The sequence below is a fragment of the Microchirus variegatus genome (genome assembly GCF_963457635.1).
Source record: "Microchirus variegatus genome assembly, chromosome: 12".
Taxonomy (NCBI): Eukaryota; Metazoa; Chordata; class Actinopteri; order Pleuronectiformes; family Soleidae; genus Microchirus; species Microchirus variegatus.
The window spans coordinates 8,973,231-8,991,764 of record NC_139813.1 but is presented as its reverse complement, the minus strand read 5'-3'; the positions used below and the strand labels follow the sequence as shown (position 1 = coordinate 8,991,764).

General features: G+C 42.4%; 1 protein-coding gene across 1 annotated transcript; it reads left to right on the top strand.

Annotated features, from left to right (window-relative positions):
• Positions 1 to 1,244: 1,244 nt before the first annotated feature.
• Positions 1,245 to 18,534, top strand: fzd3a (frizzled class receptor 3a; the record flags this gene model as incomplete). Its single annotated transcript, XM_083898294.1, is given in 9 exon segments — positions 1,245 to 1,445; positions 11,040 to 11,236; positions 11,981 to 12,443; positions 12,524 to 12,823; positions 13,645 to 13,896; positions 17,169 to 17,317; positions 17,816 to 17,859; positions 17,862 to 18,195; positions 18,276 to 18,534. Coding segments are annotated over 9 exon segments (2,199 nt in total).

The window sequence follows — 18,534 nt, the reverse complement described above, 5'->3', positions numbered from 1 at the left end:
AGGAAAAGGCGAATAAATGAACTGTGACGAGTCCTCCGGTAACGCTCGTCACGTACTCTCTCATTTACGAGCAGCAATTAATGTCCGAATGTGCGGCGAGGAGCGACAGTAGGAACCGTGAACACATTCACTATAAACGACATTAAGTTAGCAAAACTGCGTTTGACATTTATCACTAAATTGTATGGAAATATTCAATTTTAGAGTCAGTGAATGGAATGGTGTTGGGTTGTTATGGGTGTGTACTGGCGTACAAACTGTGTGTGTGTGTGTCTATAACACATTATTATAGAGGTTATTCAATGTGCTTTAGATAAATAAAAGACCCACCAACCAAAAAGACTAACAATTATGTGACAGGGATTTTGTTATGTAGCAGCAAATAATTACCATGTTATAAAAGTGGCTAAAATTACTACTAAAACTACCAATGAACTGCATCCATTGTACAAATTGCAACACCATTAAAAATCACAACACCTTAACATAACTTTAACAAAACAAAAAAACACTTAAACACACAATGCCACAAAAAGCTATACATAAAAAAGCAGTCTATTTACACTGCTCTATTCCATGTAGCTCATGATGATGTATTGCTGATAGTTAATGCTGCTAATGCTAATAATTCATCCACATAGCCCACCATCACAGTGACCAAAAAAGCCATTACCAACCCTCATTAAAAAAGCTGTTTTATATCCTTTTCCCTTGAGTTTCATATTAAATTGCATTTTCAGTGAACAGAAACGTCATTACACTGTCATTATAACCAAGTAACGTTGGGCTTGGAGGTATAGAGAGTGGGTGTATTTGTAATGTGGTTTTATGTTTCAGATTGCAGCATCATTCCCATCTGTGGTTGACATCAGTATCTCTTTGAAGCATCACTGCCGTCCATTAAGGCAGCAGAGGGAGGAGGGTGAGTCATCCGCTCACAGTACAGCGTCTTAAAGGACCACAGCATCTCTCAGGTGATGGAAGTCTTGTGACACACTCCAGCCTCAGACGCCGCAGTGATGGATGGAGCCACTTTCGACCATGGCTGTGTTGTTGGATTGCGCCGCCCAACACAGAGCACTTCTGTGTGATCTGAGGAGGAGGAAGAAGAAGAGACTGCCAGACTCTCCTTAAGCCTGGAGATTCTTCCTCCCTTGTGATAGAGCCAGATGCAAACAGGGTTCAAACGCTCACCTTAACAAGCCTTCACTGGATCTTCTTCCCTACTCCTGTACGGTTCAGTCATGGATCTGCTGTGGGCGCTGTCAGTGTCCATGCTCACGGTGTGTGTCGCCATCCCCATGGACGCGATAGCAGGGAGCCACAGTATGTTCAGCTGTGAACCCATCACCCTCCGCATGTGTCAGGGTTTATCCTACAACTCCACCTTCATGCCCAACATACTGAACCATTACGACCAGCAAACAGCCGCTCTCGCCATGGAGGTACAGTATACTGCTGTAAAAAATCTTTATCCGAGCTTTGTGTTGACATACTGTAATCAATGCAGATTCTCATTCCAAGTCTTGGTATTACACTCATTTTGGATTTAGACACACAGTATCATTTCACATTTTGATTTAGTCATTGTTGCAGATAAACCTTTTTTCTGAGTGGTCAACTATCCATAACTGGTATCTATAGCAAGAAAAATGAGCATCAGAAATACTTTATTAATTCCCACTGGGAAATTGTTTTTGTTAAAGCTACTCCAACCAAGAATAGAAAAATAACAGTGATTCACACTCTATATCTCCTTTTGTTCATGTAAATGTATTTATTATTCTACATTTTGTTTTACAGATGTTTTAATTGTTGTTTTTTATTATGTTTTCTGACAATGACCAAAATAACTCAGAGATTTTATCCTTAAATTCCAGTTACTCATTTTATTATTGTTTTTTCATCATCATGATAATAATAATATGATGTGTTTCTCATATAATTTCCTACCCTTTTTCACAAATGTTTTTTTAAAGAAAAAATGCCAAATTTTGAACACAGCAAACAGATTCTGATCTGGTTTTTTTCTGTCTACTGCTCCGTAAACTGGTGGACTTGTGTCATGGATGGGCAACATGTGTGGGACATGATTGCACACAGCTTGATATAGTCATTTTTTGAAAGGTTTGATTTTATGTTTGGGTCATGTAGAGTACGTTGAATAATTGGTTCAGTGCATGTGCTGCACTACCTGCCCCGTGGACATAAGTAGCCTAGATATAGTTACACCACAGCTGTATGTGCTAAGAGCTGATCATATCAAAGTTCTAGCCTACTTTAATTTGGCTCGACAAGCTGCAGGGACTGGGTGTGTATTATCAAAACATTAAGCAGAAAATTAAGTTTTAATATTTATCCCTGGAGGCCATGAGAACAGTACATTATTACACACTACTGATTTAACAGGGTGTGTCCTTGTGAAATGGTTTATGGCCAAAGATTTACCACCACAACATAACATAGTGACTCTTCACATCAGTTTTTGTAAACTAAATCCATCTAACAGCAGGGGGTGAAGACAAGTGGACATTTTTGTTTCAGTTTGGTTCAGATGATGGATTAAAATTCAGATCCTAATGTTCAGTCCATGTTTATTGTATCTACCACTTAGATTAGATAATCTATAGATTACCAGCCACAACATCTGACTGGCAGAGCCGTGTTATCCTCTTTGAAATGTCGAGTAAGTAGTTTACACACAATCATGGAGCAGATGCATCTCCTTGTTAAGTTAATCCCATCCTTTACTGTATGTAGGCCCATCTTTCTGGTATCTTAATCCATCGAGCAATTACTGGCCACACTGCACCAAAACTGGATCGGATGCTCTGTTGACTGAACTATTTGTTCATCTGTCTATTTCCCTCAGTTTAACCTCGCCTCCAGCTCCTTCTATCACTTTTACCCGTTGACTATGCCCCGCCCTGCCTGGCACAGTGTTGGTGTTGTTGTTGATGTGTGTGGAGCCCTGCTGACCATCTGTGCTTTGTCCACTTTGCAGTACTCTAGTCTGCAGTGAGAACACGTTTAGTGTGAGTGAGAGGGAGATGATTTGTGGGAGGAGTCGCAGGCGCATGGCATGAAAATCCAGGCTTATGTAACCTGGGAGCATGCCCTGCCTGGCTGTGGGAGCATGTAGCATCACATCAGGTCACACAACATCACAGCTGCACTCATTTCTAAAAAAGATGCAAATACTGACTCGTGTCCATCCCACTTTGACTGCCTGCTCTCGCTGTTTGTAATCAGACTGTGTCCTTCCTTGTCACTGCTAACATATTCTGTCTCGTCTCCTGACACTCTGCTATCTCTTTTTATGGTCTTCATAGTGTGATTTTCAGGAAAGCACAAGTTGAAGTTATGCCAAATCCATACAACTCTGTTTTTGTTTAAAAACACATAAATTCTGCACTACGCATTCATGTGCTGGGTCTCCATTACCCAGATGTTAGTTTTTAGTGCCCTAAAAACAGGGAAGTACATGCTGCTAGTTGCATTTTAGTTTGCAAACTCTGCTTTTTAGAAATCAGGGCAGTCAATGGCCGATAATTGCAGATTTTTCTGACCCATATATTTAGCAAATTTTTTTTCCCCACAATCTGGTTAAATATCACTGCAGTAATATGTCTCTCCAATCTACAATTTTGCATTGCAATTCACGTATAAAGTATACATTTAATACTAAATACATGAAAAACAAGTATTAGTAGTTTTAGTAACATAGCAACATTTATCAAGTTTCTGAGAAGAAATTTGCATTATTTGTAATGTTAGCAATTATTAAATTAAATTACTTTACTTTAATTACTTGATTAAGACAGTGTTGTTTTGGGGCCTGGTGAGCTTTATACACCTCATCACATTGTGTAGGTTGCAGTGAACAGAGAGAAACACTTTTGGTTTAGACGGTGTTCACTTTGATTGGTCATGGATTCACAATTAAGTCTCTTTTAGTGCTCAGAAATGTGTGTTGGAAACACAAGGACAATTGAATGGATTCCAAAACACAGAAACTATGCCTCTAGTTGGCTCTTGTTTTCTGGATAACTTGCCTGAGATCCAGTTCATGGGAGAATTCAAAGCCTTGAAGATGTTGAGGGCAGCCAAATGAGAATTGACAGTTGATTTTAAAGGGAATTAGCTCCACTGAATAGCCATGATAATGATGATGAATGCGTTTCACCATGGAGAAGCTGGGAGTTGGACGAGAACCAACGCCTGCCGTTCTCCGTTTTTGTCTAAAACCCCCTGAAGTGGTGTCTCTCTGGGTTTCTTTTTCCTGTCTTGCTTCTCAAGGTCTTTTCAAGGTTTTTGTCTTGAGAAAGTGGACACAAATTATAACATAATTATTAAACTTGTCCCCTTTCTTTGTGTTTTGAGCTAAATTTGACTAAAACTACTGTCTAGTGTCAGTCTAATTGCAGGCATGGTCTTTTTGTCGCACAGTAACAGATAATTTTGCTTACACAGAAATACAAGACACGTTTATTTTAGTTTTTTCACTATCATACACTTCACTACAATCTTTTGACATGCAATGTTTTCTGTTTCATAATTTATCCTTCCTCAGTCAGTCTTTGATGACCGTTGAATGACCCCAAAGCCGAAGTGGGGCAGTAGCCTCAGGGCTGGGAATCTGCTATTTCTGTGCCACAATGATACTATGCCACAATCATAAGATAAGTGTTAGCATGGCAAATCTTACTGGCATTACAAAAAGACGAGAGAAAAGGGCTACAATCCCCGTCTTTGGAGATAGTTGCACAGCGTGGCTACTAGACGAGTGTAAAGCAGTGTGGGTTCCTCACAGTGAATCAGTTCAGCTGCTATGAATGAACTGTTCTTGTCCCCCCTCAGATCAGGAGACAGTGATGATATACAGTATATCAAGGCTGCTATCGATTTAATGAAGATTGTCATGTGGAAAATTACTGTTGCAGCCAACAGTAGCAAACGGTTCAGTAAACACACCATACTGTAACTAACCTATATTATTGTGATTATCTTTCAATATCCAGAACAAATACAACCTGGCACATTTTTTCTTCTTACTTCTTGGATATTAAATGATGAAAGCACACTGTCAAAGTGAGTTTAGTTTGGCTGCTGTAGGTGTTTTTACATAGACGTTGGAGGCACTGTCATGTCAAGATTATGCGAAAAAGGACTGCTTATTCAAGGACAGATGGGACAAGCTAGGACAAAGTGAAGATCATAATTGAATTGGATTGATAAGAGGGTGTGTTTACATGAAGCCAAAGGCAAGCCAGCAAATCATTTTAATGGCTGTGCCATTAAACAACTCCTTGGGAGGAAATTCATTGCGGAAATGATAGCTGATGTGGATTTCAGCTTTTTGTGTTAATATGACACGTTTTGTTTTGCGTAGGGTTTGGTGCAGTGAAACAAACGGTCTCTTTTTAATCTGCTCGGTTCCACTTTAACTCGTTTCCTCCTCCATTCAGGTCGTTAAATCAGCCTCTTGTCTCAGGTTTACAACTCGCCCAGATAAACTGTGTGTCGTGTTACAGCTTCTGTTCAGAAAAACCGAGATACTCCACCCATGCTGTGTGAATGGATTGGTAAAGGTGTGTGTGGTAGAGGTGTGTGTGTGTGTAAAATGCTGACAAAGGTGTGTGGTGGCTGCAAGTCTGTAAAAACAGAGCTGCAGTGAACAAAATAAAGACAGCATTTAACATGCTTATTGTGCTGGCTAGTAAAGATATACCTCAGAAAAGTGCACACTCTCTCACACACACATGCAGACACAACATGGTCTGATAAATCCTACCCAGCGTGACCTGCGCTTTAAAAGAGCCTCTTGTTTTATTTAATGTCCAACACCGTGTTTATTGGCTGTGGAGTGAATGAGCCGCACATCCAGAGAGCAAGTTGCTGGTCCACAACAACCTTTGTGTGTGTGTGTGTGTGTGTGTGTGTGTGTGTGTGTGTGTGTGTGTGTGTGTGTGTGTGTGTGTGTGTGTGTGTGTGTGTGTGTGTGTGTGTGTGTGTGTGTGTGTGTGTGTGCAGACACTACACACTGCCAGAGCTGTGGTTTTTAAACACTTTCTCAGTGGTGAATGACACGGCTGACTCAGTCAACCCATCCCTACTCTCTCTCTCCTTCTCTCTCTCTCGGCCTCCCTCTCACTCCCCCTTCACCCATCTCTTTTGTCCTCCCCCTCCCCCTACGCAGGGCTCACCCGTTGCCCAGGAAACGGTCCCGATTGTGCCGTTAACAAAGGGAGCAGAGTCTTTCTTGCCTCCCGGGAGGTGGTCCCCTCCGCCCCACACCCTGACCTCCTCAAACCCAGCCCTCCTCCTTCTTCCTCCTCCTCCTTCTTCCTGGTGATGCATCACTCGTCACCATGGCGCTGAGCTTGGAAATTTTGGAGAATTGGAATGGCATAAAAGAGGGAGAGAGAGATAGAGAAAATGTGGGAGGGAGAGGTTGCTGCAGGAGTGAGGGGGATGATGGGAAGAGAGGTGACTGGGAGGTATTTATTAAAGGACAGCTCGACACTGAGCAGTTGGCTGGGGTGGGCGATTTATCAGTCAGTGCATCTAAGCAGCTGACTCACAGCCTTTATTAAAGAGTAATTACTTAAGCATTTGGAAGATTGATACTGCCACACTTGGATGCTCCTCATTGGACCAGGCTGTATTAATAATTAACAGCAAGACAATCTTGATTTGATTTAAAGCATACTGGTTATTCTCAAAACTGCACAGAGGTGAAACTAAGGTCACAACTGTTCCCCAGTTCTGCAAAGATTAGAAACATTTTATATTCTAATCTTTAAGTAAACAAATGTTCGCCACATTGAAGTGAAAGCTGTCTATTAATTAATTAATTAATTAATTAATAAATTAATTAATTAATATAATACCAAAGATTTAGATGAATACACTGATTTATACTAATGATATAATAACTTATCATAATTGTTTTCAGGGTCATAGCTTCTCATTAACTCACAGATCATCAGTGGGAATGAAACAAGCTGAGAGCACAGCTACCATTAAAGCTGCTGTCTACAGTTCCGCAAAAGCCAGCGAGAGCAGGCTGTAGTTGAGAAGCTCCAACCGCCAACTCCTGTCCCCTCCCTTCGGTGTTCTTGTGAATGCCATGCTCTCACAAACCTGCACGTGTACGTGACTGCATAGCTTGGTGACTGGGATGATGCATGCATGCGTGTGCATGCACACACACAGGAAGCTACTGTCCATAAGTAAACTGCTATGTAACTACATTACAGATCTGGTCTGGACAATAACAAAATCACAGCCCCTCCAGGTCACACACACACACACACAAAACCTTTACCTGTGCAGCTAAAAAAAAGGGCAACGTCAGTGTCACTTATCAATCTTTTTGTGTCCTTTAGCTGGCACCATCACTGAAAACAGAACTGTTTACCCAGTTTAACCATTTAGTTGCTGTAGTCCCACGTACATGGATTCTGATCCTTTTATGTTCAGATATTCAAGTAATTCATTAAATTCCCAACAATAGATCTCTTGTTCAGGTCAGTCTGGGATTTGCCTTCTTGTTTTGTTTTAGTTCATTTGCCTTCAGTGTTGTCTTAACGCTATTAGGTTAACACATTTTCTTTTTTGCTTGACTGTGAGTGAGGCAGCTCTCACAGACCATCATATTATTTCACATTTTCAGAGATCAAAAATCCCCCCTAACAAACTCCCATGAATATGAAATGACTGTAGCAGTGGGATTGAAGCTAAAGTTAAATTAGCATACCGTCCCCCCAGGCCTGCACCATTACACAGAGTTGTGTATGACACGCTTGATTCACCTTACATGGCTGACTATATACAGCGCCATGACAAACCTCTGTCCATTTATCGCACCAGTGGTTTACCAGCTGTTTCCAGTGCCACCATTAACACTGAATCAGTGTGGAGAGCTTCTGCTGAACCTCAAGTTGTTGGTGTTTGGAATAATACGGGCTACTGACTGTGTGGGTAAAGCAGCAACCAGCCATATGTCCCACCGACCACCAGCTAAGTCCTACACATACTGGCTCACATGATGGTTGGACCATCATAAAATGGCTGAATGGATATATAGTGAAGAGATGGAGGAGGGGTAAGAGGAGCAGGAGTGGGATGGATGATGGAAGAGTATATAAATAGAAAAATGGGAAGCATGATGAAAAGGAATTGGGATGAATATGAAGAGAAGTGGTGCTTTTTCCCCTGGTAAAGACACTTCTTGTAACCTACATATTTATTCATGCGTTTCCTGTGTCATTTCAGTGTGTAGTCCACCTCAGTGCAGTGCATTGTGTTCTGTGCAGCTTATCAGTGGCCTCTGGGGAAGATCAAAAGAGAGTTGGAGAGCAAAGATGCAAACTCGCTTTAGCTCCATTAGATCATGTGTGAGTGACTGGTTAAACCCACGCTGATGAATTATGAGATGAGACAGGAATCCACACTGGCAACCGAATGCAGTGGGAGTGACAGGGAGGAGAAACGGCACAGTGACACCTTTCTCATCGTACTGACAGGGTGGAGTGAATTTCAGGATTTTGTGCTTTTGTGTTACTTCTCCAGAGACTGTGTCGCAACATACTCAGGTTTCTTTGACCTTGTTGTGCCCGATCTTGGCAACTACAGCTGAAGTATACAAGGTCTGTGCTTCTGCTACTTGGAGGTTTTCTGGTATGTAAGTCTACTATTATGTCACACAAGATTAGTTTACTAAACATACATAATATTCATGAGGTATGAAGTATTGACACCAAATACAGCAACTCACCTCATATATCACTATGTGACTTATTTATCACAAAAAAAGTTATATTTGTTAGTTTCCTTCATTTGAAGATGTCAACCTTGATTTGTTTGACATTAAGGACCAAACAATTAATCAATAAATGAGGAATTGTTCCTCAAAGCCTGAAAGTAATCAATTAAATTCAAATATTAAGATTTGACGTGAATCTGAAGAGAAACCTGTAACGTATGACTCAAAGCTTAGAGTCCATTTGTCACAAGACAGGCTGGATATACTTTCTCAAGTTATCAAATGGTGCAGTTTGCAATAATGGATCGATTTAAATGTATATAAATCTTCTTTCTTCACAGTTAATTCTGTGTCAGAGCACGCTGCGGGTGCTTGTGTCATTGCGTTAATGTATAGTGGTGCCAAATGGAAAGAGATTAGTTCATTTAAGGAATTACTTGATCTAATAGTTGATTAATCTCAGTGAGGACAGGCTTGTAGGTCTCCAAAATGGAGGATATGAATACTGATCACACATCCGTGTCATCATCTTGAGCTCTCACAGTGGAGGTGACTGTCATAACTGTCTCATAATCACTTTCTGTCACTTCCACAGCAGCTGAATATCCTCTCTCTCTCTCCTGAATGTGATATGAACAATGTGATGACAGCTGCATTAATGTCTATGGTGCTTTGTGCTTTAAGAGCCGGGCCTAATGACATTAAAATCCTTTATACATAAAGACATCACATGTGGGTGACAGGCAAGGATGGTTGGACATAGACATCTAAATCTGTTCTTAAGAATTCATGGTATGTAGATTACATTACATTATGAAAAACAACAAATAATCACTGATCTGCGTGAAATAAGCTGTATTTATTTTTATGAACTGCATGTGTATCCCAGCTGCTCCTGCTTTGATTCTGTCTGTGAAGCAGCTTTTGAATGTGGCAGACTGTCCTCATGATGTCAACAATGTCCCTCTCAAAGTGTCCTGAAAAATATAGACACTGAATTGTGTCTTATTTGGTCCAATCCCGACTTACTTTATTCAAACTAACGTCAGTCCTTAATTTCTACAGACAAAGCAAAAACAAAATGTTTCAATGCTTACAGTGTCCTCGCCCTCTTTAAAAATCAAGTCTTCCCTAACAAATACAGGGACAAATTGCTCCTCACCCTTCCCTTCCCCTCCCCCTCATCATCCCTGTCTGTCATACAGACCTCTGTCTTTAAATTTAGGGGGGAGGGTGAGTAACGTTTGTCTGACTGACTTGGGTGTGGCTGGAGGCCTTTATGTAACACACGCACATACACAAACACACACACAGAATCAAGGTATATGCAAATTCGTGCAGACAGAGTCGTGTAACCGTCCTCTCCTGGATACAATGATTAGTATATGGAGTAAATACAAACAAACACACACACACACACGCATGCTAACCTTTGGGATACTGCATTGACTTCAATTCATTTGGACAGCATTATAAGAAAGCACCATCCATGACCATGCCTAACCCTAAACCTTAGCCTGAAACCTATACAGGTTCTCAGAAATTAGGTTCTGCCTCATTAGGACTAGGTTTTGGTCTCCATGAGGACCACTGGTCCTGACAAGGTCAGTGTTTATGCTAGAAAAGCTCCTAAAGAGGCAACAAATGCAACTACAGACACAGACACACACTCTCCTCAAGCTATTTGCATATCAACAACATTCCCCATAGACACTTTCTACACTCATGCTGCCTCTTGGCTCTTCTCATATGTGTGGGATCATTATTGTGCTGGTACGTGGGTGTGTTAGCATGTAAATAATATACTTCCATTGGCACCATGGCTTATGTGTGAGCGCCTGCACGTTACTACAGTGTGTCAGTCACTCACAGCGTGGTCCTCCCCGGAACACAAAGACCCTGTCAGCAGCAGAAGAAGCCCAGTGTTAAGTCTGTGAGTGTGTGTGTATTGGTGGGGGTTGCTGGGCTCATAGAGCTCTGACCATGTGAAGGTTGGAAGGAAGGAACAGAGATGAAATGAAAGAAGGGGGATCTGAAATTATTGGGGTGGAGGGGATTATGAGGAAAGAGGCCAGAGTTGTTTTTTGGACTCATCTCCAGAAACTGCCAGCCGACATGCTCCACTGATCTCTTTGTGCTCACTTTGTGTTGGGTTGGACCCTGTGGCGGTTGCTGTCCAGAGTTCATCTCAAACTATAGAAAAGTATTATTTTGCTCACGTATCTGATAGACGTATACTAAAAGTCTTTCTCTCTGTGTCTACCTGCAGCCGTTTCATCCCATGGTGAATCTTCAGTGCTCCCCAGAGCTCAGGAAGTTCCTCTGCGCCCTCTACGCCCCCGTGTGCACAGAGTACGGCAGGATAACTCTGCCCTGTCGCCGCCTGTGTCTGCAGGCCAAGAGCGACTGCTACAAACTCATGGACATGTTTGGCGTCAGCTGGCCGGAGGAGATGGACTGCAACAGGTTGTTACAACAGTAATCAGTCTTTTCCCCCTGGATTTAGGTTGACAGTAACGGCAGCATCAGTCATGTAAGCAGATTCTTCTTTTGTAGGAGGAGGAGCCGCAATTAAGATTTGCATGATCACAGAGCAGAAGAGGCTTAGAAGAATATTATTTTCGAGGGCACATTTTTTTGGCAGAGGACAAAAGCAGTTTGCTGCTGATTCAGTCAGCCCCACATCACATTAGAGAGTTCAACTGTGTCAAGCAAAGACATGTTGAATGAATGGTGCAAAAATCCATTTTACCAAAAGATTTAACTCTCCCCATATCCTACACACTTTATTTGTTATTATTTGTTAAATAATAAAATACTGACTTTGTTCCTTGGTGACCATCAAAATCTAAAGATTTATAACCCACATCCCCAGAAAAACAGACAAACAAACTGCACCAAAAACATAACCTCTTTGGAGGAGGTGGTAAAAAACAACACTGCATGCATAATTTGTCAAAAATGAAACTGGATAAACAGGATAAAAATGTGGTTTATATTTAATTAAATATCAGTTAGAAAGCAGATGTAAGATTTTACAAGACGCCAATGTCAGGCAACTGAATAACATTAATAACTGCATATAATTTACACATACACACACTAAGCTGTCATAAAAAACAGTGAACACTATTTGGAAGATGGATTTTAAAACTTCAGCAGTGGACGAGCAGACGTGAATGTGACTTTCTTTGTCTCGTGTCCTCTCAGGTTCCCAGACTGTGACGAGTCTTACCCTCGTCCCGTTGACCTGCTCTCCAGCTCGGACACCACCGAGTCCCCCATGTCCGTCCAGAGAGACTACGGCTTCTGGTGTCCACGTGAACTTAAGATCGATCCTGAGCTCGGGTACTCGTTCATGGGCATTCGTGACTGCTCGCCCCCTTGTTCCAATATGTACTTCACACGCGAGGAGCTGACATTCGCCCGGTACTTCATCGGGGTGGTGTCCATCGTCTGCCTGTCCGCCACTCTCTTCACCTTCCTGACTTTTCTCATCGACGTGTCACGATTCCGATACCCAGAGCGTCCGATTATATTCTACGCTGTGTGCTATATGATGGTGTCCCTGGTCTTCTTCCTGGGGTTTCTACTGGAGGACAGAGTTTCCTGTAATGCTGCGAGTCCTGGCAGGTTTAGGGCTTCGACTGTGACTCAAGGCTCCCACAATAAGGTCAGAAATCTGGCACTGTCTTTGGATTCTTCTCTTGTTTTTCTGCTATAATCTTACATCTTTGTTTCCCTCTGTCCCAGGCCTGCACTCTGCTCTTCATGGTGCTGTATTTCTTCACCATGGCCGGCAGCGTGTGGTGGGTCATTCTGACCATCACCTGGTTCCTGGCCGCTGTTCCCAAGTGGGGAAGTGAGGCCATAGAGAAGAAGGCTCTGCTCTTCCATGCATGCGCGTGGGGCATCCCTGGTGTCCTCACTGTCAGTCTGCTCGCCATGAACAAGATTGAAGGAGACAGTGTCAGTGGAGTTTGCTTTGTGGGACTCTACAACGTCACGGTGCTGCGCTGGTTCCTACTGGCTCCACTGGGACTGGACGTCGTGGTGAGGAGTAACTCTGCACAAACATGTCTTACTGGTTAGCTATAAGAACATTTAAAGGTGTAAACTGTTATTACTGGGCAGATTTATGTATAATATTTATGGTCCTCTGCTACACAAACATAAAGTCACTTCTCCATGAAGGAATGGCTTGTGTATTTTGGAGATAACATGACTGTTGGAGCAGGTGAATATGGTATACATTCCTCCTTGCTTTCTATACATTGTTATAAATGTAAAGCCAAACTGTAGGAAACACAAAGTTTAAACATTCTAAAAGGGGGAGGCTTTAAACTGCAGAGATACCAATTTGCCTACTTAAGGCACTTTGCTAATTCCGTCTATATCTTAAAACTGTAGTGTGTAACTTTTAAATATAAACAAATGTCTTCTAGATTCAAACCATTGTAAACTGAGTCCACGTAATGCTAATTAGGTCTATCTGTATTCAGTGAAGCAGTGTTTAGATCTTCCTAGACAGTTAAATAAAGTGAGACTGCGACAAACAGGTTGGAGTTTGACCGAAAGCACAAAGAAGTGAATTCCTCACCTTTAAAAACGGCAGTTTGATGGGATAAATGTTTCTTGTCCCCACTCGTCCTTGCGCTGTCACTGTATACACAGAAACGCTCCCTCAGTCAGGTTTGATGGAATTGCTTGCATATGAAAGTAATTTCTATTGACAAAGACCAAACAAAGGCAGAATAGTTACATCAACAAACGTATATTACTTGTAATTATTTTGGTCAGGATAATCATGACGTGTATTTTCTTACATATACAAACCGTATGTTTAACGGTGTCCCTCTGTCACGTGACCGTAGGTTGGTGTGGCGTTGCTTCTGGCAGGCATAGCAGCGCTAAACCGCGTGCGTATGGAGATCCCACTGGAGAAGGAGAACCAAGAGAAACTGGTCAAGTTCATGATTCGCATCGGCGTGTTCTCCGTGCTCTACCTGGTTCCTCTGCTCACCGTGCTGGCCTGCTACCTTTACGAGAACAGCTACAGAGCAGTGTGGGAGACGACCTGGGTGCAGGAGCGGTGCAGAGACTACCACATTCCCTGCCCTTACCAGGTAATATAAATAATGCTCAAACATTAAAGGAGCAGTGCCTTATATTTTAACATTTGCAGCCTGTGCGGCATCTGATAAATGAATCCACCTTTGAAAGAAAACAGAAAGTATTTTCTCTTTCAAGTTAAATGATGTTAAAGGCTAATAATAGCAACGGTTGTCTGCATGAACAGACAATTATTTACACATAAACAGGTTATTAGTGTGCTTAGTAATTACTGCAGTATTATATTGCATGGATATGGATGGTTGATTAGATCATATTAGACTTAATTGAGCCCACATGAGGGAAATTCACCTGTTGCAGCAGCAAAATAAATGGTCAGAGGTCAACAAGTGGCAAACACAAAATACAGAGTAGAAAGTATTAAAAATGCTTATAGAAAATAATAAATAATAATTTAAAAATACAAAATTGAGATAGAAAACTATTAAAATATTCTCACGATATTTAGATAATGAATCATTTACACCATCCACTGTGTAAAGTAGTGATGGCAGATGAAATAGTGTGATCACAGTTTGCACAGATGTTTCTGCTCATTATAACACACCACTGACACTTTAACAGAGAATCTGGCAGACAGAGCAGGAAGTAAGAGCTGGAGAAGCTGATAAACTGACACGTCAAAGTGCAGGAACTGCCAAGTACAGTCACTGTCCAACACAGACCGAGCAGGTGCTCTCACACACACCCTCTCTCTCTCTCGCTCTCTGCGTGTGTGTGACTGCCTCCAGCATCAGCACACTGCAGACTGTTAGAGCTGTGAATAATTCAGTCAGCTTTCCCCCTCTCTGTTGTTCTTCTCCTTTCAGTCCGGTATCATCTTCCATGTTTGCAGCTGCCTTCACTCCTCTGTTATCACAGTGTTAAAAGTAGATGTTGTTTGTGGTAAAGTGCAGAGCTGGAGTGTTGGAGGTATTATGTGTTCTGTGGCAGATGTATTGGTAAAATTGGTGATTTGGCTGTGTTTGTTTGCAATAGTAGGGATGTCTTATGATTCAGATTACTATTCAGAGGGCTATGATTTGATTATAAATCATCAATACGTGTTAATGCATCAATGAATAATATATTTACTTCCTGAGGAACCTGTTGCCTCTATCTACACTTGACGATACATTGATCTGTATGACCGAGAACCTGCAAACCAGGAAAACGCTCACCGCTAACTGCAGACTACATCATTTATTCTGGTTCACGTACAAGTGTACGTATATAAGCTTTAATTATCTATAAAAAATATAGAACAACATTATTGGCTGTGAGACACTCAGAGAGAGAGAGAGGTTCTGCAGTGATCAGCTGTCTCTTAACCGATACAATAATGAATAACTTTAAACTTTAAAGACACAAATAAACACATTCAGCAGAGGCAAATAGACATGGGATGTTTTTTGGAACTGATTCATAATAGTTTAAGAGAGAGAGTATGTAAGATTTGTTCCCCCTCTCCACACTAGACACAGTTCATTTCCTTTAACCTTAGAAATAAGTCTCAGTCAAGTGTCATTTGTATTGCTATTGTAATTAGGAAAAGTAGGATTCATTACTACAACTCCATCAAAATCTACGACTTTCTATGAAGTCTAATGCAAGGATGACAACTTAGATTTGTAATGTTTCAAGATGTATTATATACAGTATATATTTTAATTTGCATAGAACACAGAACAACCAGTAAAAGAACAAGCAAAGTGCTTCATCATCTGCTTATTGCCTTGTTTTAAAGTCAACGATTAGATGAGATGCAGGGTCACTGACATGTGTATTGTCCTGCTCATAATCCGTCACATAAACACTATGTTGTAGAATTGAGCGGTTCACTGCAATAATCCAGTGTGTGTGTGAGTTTGTGTGAGTGTTTCTGCTGTGAGAGGACAGGGTCGTTGAGGTTGAGCTGCTCCACATCACACAGATCACACAGCTGAGCTGCTGCTGCTGCTCAGTGTAAACCCACACATCCACCCCCTCTAACTCCTCTGTGATCGTGAAAACACGTGTTTGTATTCACACACACACAAAGTCCATAACATACATCAATAAAAAGCTCAGATACAAAAGTGCTGCACTATATTTAACTCAAAAGCTTCGCCTGAGGCTCAAACCCTTTCTCTGCTACACACACACGCAGGTTCACACAGCTATCCTTTAAAGGATGCTGCATTAACTTTCACCAATCTAGAGACAGCCCAATCTAAGTGTAATCCTTATCAACCCTAACCGTAAACTTAACCAGCTCAAATAAGTTTATACACACACGCGATTGACTCAAACAAAGGTGTGGACAAAACAGCAAAAACACATTTTAGGCTGAGCTGTATACACTCTGTTTAGCAGTCTGAAGCTCATAAAGCTGCTGATGTGGTTGCATACAGTGTGTGTGTGCGTGTGTGTGCGTGTGTTGTTTCTATTGACAAAACAAGGCTGTTTGCTGTAGTCATTCAGTGTCTTTATCTCTCTGCTGTAACGAGTGTATCTGTGGATCACTGAGCCTCAGGGCTCTGAGCCTGGCTCACTCATAATGAGGCCATCATGAATACTTCTGTGTGTGTGTGTGTGTGTGTGTGTGTGAGAGAGAGAGAGAACCAGGAGGAGAGAAAGGGAGGAGATGTGATTTCATGCCACTTGAATTATTGTTGCTATGGCAGAAAGCAGAAGTGTGGCAGCTATAGTCTACAGAAAAAAATGACCATGTGAATGTGAATAATGTGTATGTTGATCCATCGCAGTCATAACAAAGCTTTTTTGTCAGTTTAAGCACACGTTAAATTGTCCGCATTTAGTAAAACAATCAGAATGGTAGATATAGCTATAACTGTGATTTTTTTGGACTGTGTCAACAAACATGTTCACTCATCAACATTTTAGCAACATTTTGGGGCTGTTGAATTCCTGCAACACTGCAAAAAAGTGTCCACAGTTTCCTCATAATTCTGCTTTGAAACACATTTCATTGAACCTGTGAGTCGCTGTATCATTACCACTGTAGACTAAAGACTAATGTTAGCTGCTTTTCTGACAAGGCTGCAGGTCAGAGGTGAATGTTGATGTTTACATGTTTCACTGCACTGTAGCTTCAGCTCTCTTCTGTATCTGGGTCTGTTGTTTTTGGTTACACAGCTGTATTGTGTTATTAACTACATCACACACACACACACGGACTCATCAACACCCTCAGGTCAAATGTGGCTGAATTAGCTGCCGTTGTTCTCATTTGCTGGCGTCACAGTTAACTCTAACCTCTCTCTCCCTCTCTCTCTCTGTGCAGGTGGAGAACACCAGTCGTCCTGACCTCGTCCTGTTCCTCATCAAATACCTGATGATGCTGATCGTAGGAATCCCCTCCGTGTTCTGGGTGGGCAGTAAGAAGACCTGCTTTGAGTGGGCAAGCTTCTTCCACGGCAAGAGACGCAAAAAGTACGTACCACACACACACTTCTACTCATTTATGCAGCCTAACTAAAGCTGTATCCCTAAACTTCAATTCAAATGAACCTCAGGAATGAGGTTACAGTAGCTCTACTTCAACAGTAGCTGGTCACAGCAAGAACAACGGTCTCAACGGTCTCAAAATGTACAGAGATCTGTATTTTTATTCATGGTAACGATGCTTCTAGGGTTTAGTTTTGTCATTTTATTGTATTTGTCACAATAAAATGACATTTGCTGCGGGTTCTGCTGCTGAAGTTCTCCTCACAAAGATCAAACACAGACAAACAAGACAAGACAACAACTCCCATGATCCCACACTGCTTCCTGTCATCAACAAACGAGGTCTATTGTTATTGTTTTTGACTCAGACTCCTAATGACATAAATCCATACTGTGTTTAATCTTATTCAATAAAGTATGTTTGCTGTGAGAACATGCTGTGGCTCGTCTGAACACAAACACTTCTCACTCCTCGCCCCTCAGAGCGTTAACCTCTCTCACCGTCTGCTCCACACACTCCTCCATCCTCCTTTACCACTCCCACCTCCTCTCTACCTTCCCCCTCTCCCTCCTGCGTCTCTCCCTTCCTCCTCTTCCTGCCGCAGTGCGATGGTCAACGACAGCCGCCAGGTTCTCCAGGAGCCCGACTTCTCCCAGCTGCTGCTCCGTGACCCCAACACACCCATCGTGAGGAAGTCGCGGGGCACGTCCACGCAGGGAACCTCCACCCACGCCTCCTCCACCCACCTGGCCATGCTGGACGAACCGCCCAGCGCCAGCACCAGCCGAGCCGGCTCGGTCCGCAGCGCGCGCTCCAAGATGAGCAGTTACCACGGCAGCCTGCATCGCACCAGGGACGAAAGGTGAGCTTTCTGTTTCACTGTTTTTCTGCAGACTTTTCATCAACCGCTCCTCTGAACATGATCTTCCTTTAACACCTCAGATACACGGCCTCCAGTTTCAGAGCGGCAGACGAGCGGCCGCCCTACGGCAGTATGTCCCGCCTCAACGACCAGTCGCAGTCCAGACACTGCAGCATCGGTCGCCTGGACAACCTGTCGCGACACGGCTCCACGCAGCGACTGGAAAACCAGTCGCGCCACGGCAGCGTCAGGGACCTGAGCAGCACCACACAAGCCGTCCTCGGCATCCCAGGAAACGGGATTCACAGAGTCCTGGAGGAGGACGGAGCCGCGGCCTGA